Source organism: Rana temporaria, chromosome 9, assembly GCF_905171775.1.
Source record: "Rana temporaria chromosome 9, aRanTem1.1, whole genome shotgun sequence".
Taxonomy (NCBI): Eukaryota; Metazoa; Chordata; class Amphibia; order Anura; family Ranidae; genus Rana; species Rana temporaria.
In genome coordinates this window covers 48,831,140-48,834,529 of record NC_053497.1, presented here as the reverse complement: position 1 = coordinate 48,834,529, position 3,390 = coordinate 48,831,140, and the positions used below count along the sequence as shown (strand labels likewise).

The following is a 3,390-nucleotide window of genomic DNA, read 5'->3' as shown; positions in this document are numbered from 1 at the left end:
ACCTTCAGTAAATTAACCCCTTTTAGTCTTAACCAGGGTTGTATGTGATAGGGTAACCATGCAGGAGCACAATAAAGAGACAATAATAAAATGATGATAGCGCTAATATCAACTAATGTGAGTACAGCTAACAACCTGTGCTGATAACAGTGATAAACACAATAACTGGTGATGAGATAAAAATATAACTGGTGATGATTCAATTGAACCACCCTTGACTGAATATAAATCACACAAAAAAATTCAGTGAGTCCACAAAAGGTTAAGTGAAAAAGCAAATCACATAGGAAGTCCTACAAGCAGCCAATGTATCCCTTTCACTGCTTGAGCTCTAATAGGCTTCAAAAATAGTGGTCTCGGAGCGCAGAGCCCACCCAGTTGTGTGATAATAGCGAATGAACATTCGCTATTGCCACACTGATCCTCCTTCTGGATGGGGATCTTGAGACCCGTCACCCGATAGGCTGAAAGGACAGGTGTTCCTATTGGACGCCTAGAAGGAGGAGGAAGGAGACGCACGGCGGAAGCCGCTGTGATGCACATAAGAGCCACTGCCCACCACTGCCTGCCACCTGTCGGAGCCCGCAGCCCGCCCATCGCCCATAGGAGCCTGCAACCTGCCCGCCCACAACCTAGATGGGGTAAGTGCCGGGCTTGATGACCGACCTGAGGGTGGGGGTGCGGGTGACCCGACCACCGACTGACCTACCTAGGCATGGGGTGGTTGTTTGCTGCCCCCCAACCAAAAAACACCAGCCGCCACTTGTACAACAGACTCATCTGGGAGATGAAATGTTGGAGTAGCATTCTCTTTAAGTTATAACTGATCATTTGGAACATTCCATGTGCACATGTAGAAAATGTAAATGATATATTAAGCTTTAGCTTCAGCACAATGCCTGACTAAAACTGTTCCTGGTGTTCTTGAGACCTGGTGTTTCCTCTGAATCCTGTTCCTTCATTTAGTACATTCCTGCATCTGGTGTTTGGTACCCTTATTCTGGTATCCTCACCACTGATTCTGGCTACCCTGCTGATTCCCTGGTTGAGACTCTGCTTTTTGTCTGTCTGCAGCCAGCCCAGCCCTGACCTTTGTTTTGTTGTTGACTGCACATTTGACTGATAACTTGACTGATAACTTAGTGCCTCATCTTCTGTTTCTACAGGGTTTGCTCCCTTGGGGAGTCCTGTGAAGGATGCCCTGGTGAAGCCTAGACTTCTGTTGGCTGTCACATCTGTAGTTGAGCCTGCACCACCCATGGGAGACACAAGGGGTCCACCTCCAAGCACAATACGTGACAGTGTTTTTATGTTTGCCTGGGGTTCAGCTACACATTGGCAGCCTAATATGACACAGTAGACTACCATCATAAATCATTTTGATTTGTATAATTTTGGAAAATTCTATACTATGGAAGAATCCAACAAAACAGTGATGACATATTTTATCATTAAAGGGATTTCTGATGTCCCAGCATTACAGCTTCCAATTTTTTTGTTGGTCCTGCTGATTTATCTCATCATTGTAGGAGGTAATATGACCATATTTCTACTGATCTCCACAGATCGCCACCTTCACACTCCAATGTATTTCTTCCTGGCCAATCTGTCTATCCTTGATGTCTGCTGCTCAACAATAACTCTCCACAAACCTCTTATTACATTTATCACTGGAGATAAATCGGTTTCGTTTGTTGGTTGTGTGATGCAGATGTTCTTCTTTTTATCATTCACATGTAATGAAGTGCTAATTCTGACAGCAATGGGTTATGACCGCTATGTGGCTGTCTGCAACCCTTTACGTTACCAGGTAATTATAAGCCGCAAAGTCTGCTGTGGTCTGGCTGGTGTCTGTTGGGTTTTGGGTTTCTTAGATATCATGCCTTGTGCTTTGAAAATATCATCCATTTCCTGTTACACATCATTGGAGGTCAACCATTTCTTCTGTGACCTTGTACCATTAATGAAACTATCCTGCAGTGACACCTCTGCTTTGCAACTTTATGTGCTAATTGAAGGAGTGTTCCTGTCAGCATTTGTTCCATTTAGTCTCACTTTTATATCATATGTTTTTATTATAAGAAGCATACTGAGAATACGTTCCAGCAAGGGGAGGTGGAAAGCCTTCTACACATGTTCCTCACATCTCACAGTCATCATTCTTCTTTATGGCACCTTGTCTTACCAATACTTCAGACCAGTTGAATATATTACACTGGGTTCCAATAAACTTTCTTCTCTCTTTAACACCACTGGTGTTCCGATATTAAACCCCCTGATTTACAGTTTGAAGAATAAAGATGTTAAGTCAGCCTTTAAGAGAAAGTTTCGGAAAATTTCAAATGTGAAAAATAACACAGAGTAACAATAGTAATAATATTTTATTGACTTATTAAAAAGGACAGCGAAAACAGCCCCGAAGACAAGTCAATATACCATATCCCATGCAGTATACACAAATGTAGCCAGGTGCTTGGCTAAGAGTGGAAAGTGAGAGTAAAACTGGCTGCAGCTACTCCCTGCGATTCCTGCCCTGTGATGTTGAACTGGTTAATGGACTAAGTCGGGCAGCACTGTACTGTGGGAACTGTAGTCTACTGTAATCGAGAGTTTTTGAACTGCATTTCCCAGAGAGAGATTGCCAAGACGAGGTGGAAAATAAACATTTCTACTGCTGTACAGGACACAGCTTCCTCTTGCATCATTACAGACATTAATTACAGACACACATGAACTTTAATGGCATCCCAGTCTTTACGGCAGGTGTCCCAATACTTATGACAATATAATGTATACATATCAATTCCATAAATAAAGGAAAGTGATGAGCGCAAATAAATATAATATGCTAAACTAATTAGAGTGATCAATGCCGTATAAATAAATATATTAATAAATATATTAATAATAAAAATATTAATAAATAGAAAAGGTGATGACGGTGCTAAATAAATAATCAAGAATAAAATGCCAGCGAATCAAAATAATGACAGCGAATCAAAGAATAAAAATACAAAACAAAATAAATGCTGGAGCAATGAGCAAAATTAAGTGTGCTGAATAGGCAATCCTGCCTAATATGTGCTGGTGTGCACAGTGCTAATAAAGTGCTAATGCAACAATGAAGTTCAAGTTACTAATGAATGAGAGATGATGCTTATGGGATCCAATGATATATAAGCAAGAAACAATTCATAGAGGTAAAGTTCATAAACCGGTGTACTTCATATATTCATATGTACTTCATATGCTCAAAATGATTCCTATAATGGATGATCTTCTTCCTTCCTGATACTGGGCTCACAGAGCGCTTACCTTAGCCCAACAGGGCAGTAGCTCAGAGCGGTTTAAAGTTGTCCTCTCCCAAACGGCGTGTCAGCTTGTATGGGC

The 3,390-nt window shown here is 41.3% G+C and overlaps 1 protein-coding gene across 1 annotated transcript; it reads left to right on the top strand.

Annotated features, from left to right (window-relative positions):
• The first annotated feature begins 1,409 nt into the window (after positions 1–1,409).
• Positions 1,410–2,784, top strand: LOC120914419 (olfactory receptor 5V1-like). Its single transcript, XM_040325114.1, has one exon. The coding sequence runs from the start codon at positions 1,412–1,414 to the stop codon at positions 2,363–2,365; it is 954 nt and encodes a 317-aa protein (XP_040181048.1). The 5' UTR covers positions 1,410–1,411; the 3' UTR covers positions 2,366–2,784.
• The last annotated feature ends 606 nt before the right edge of the window (positions 2,785–3,390 follow it).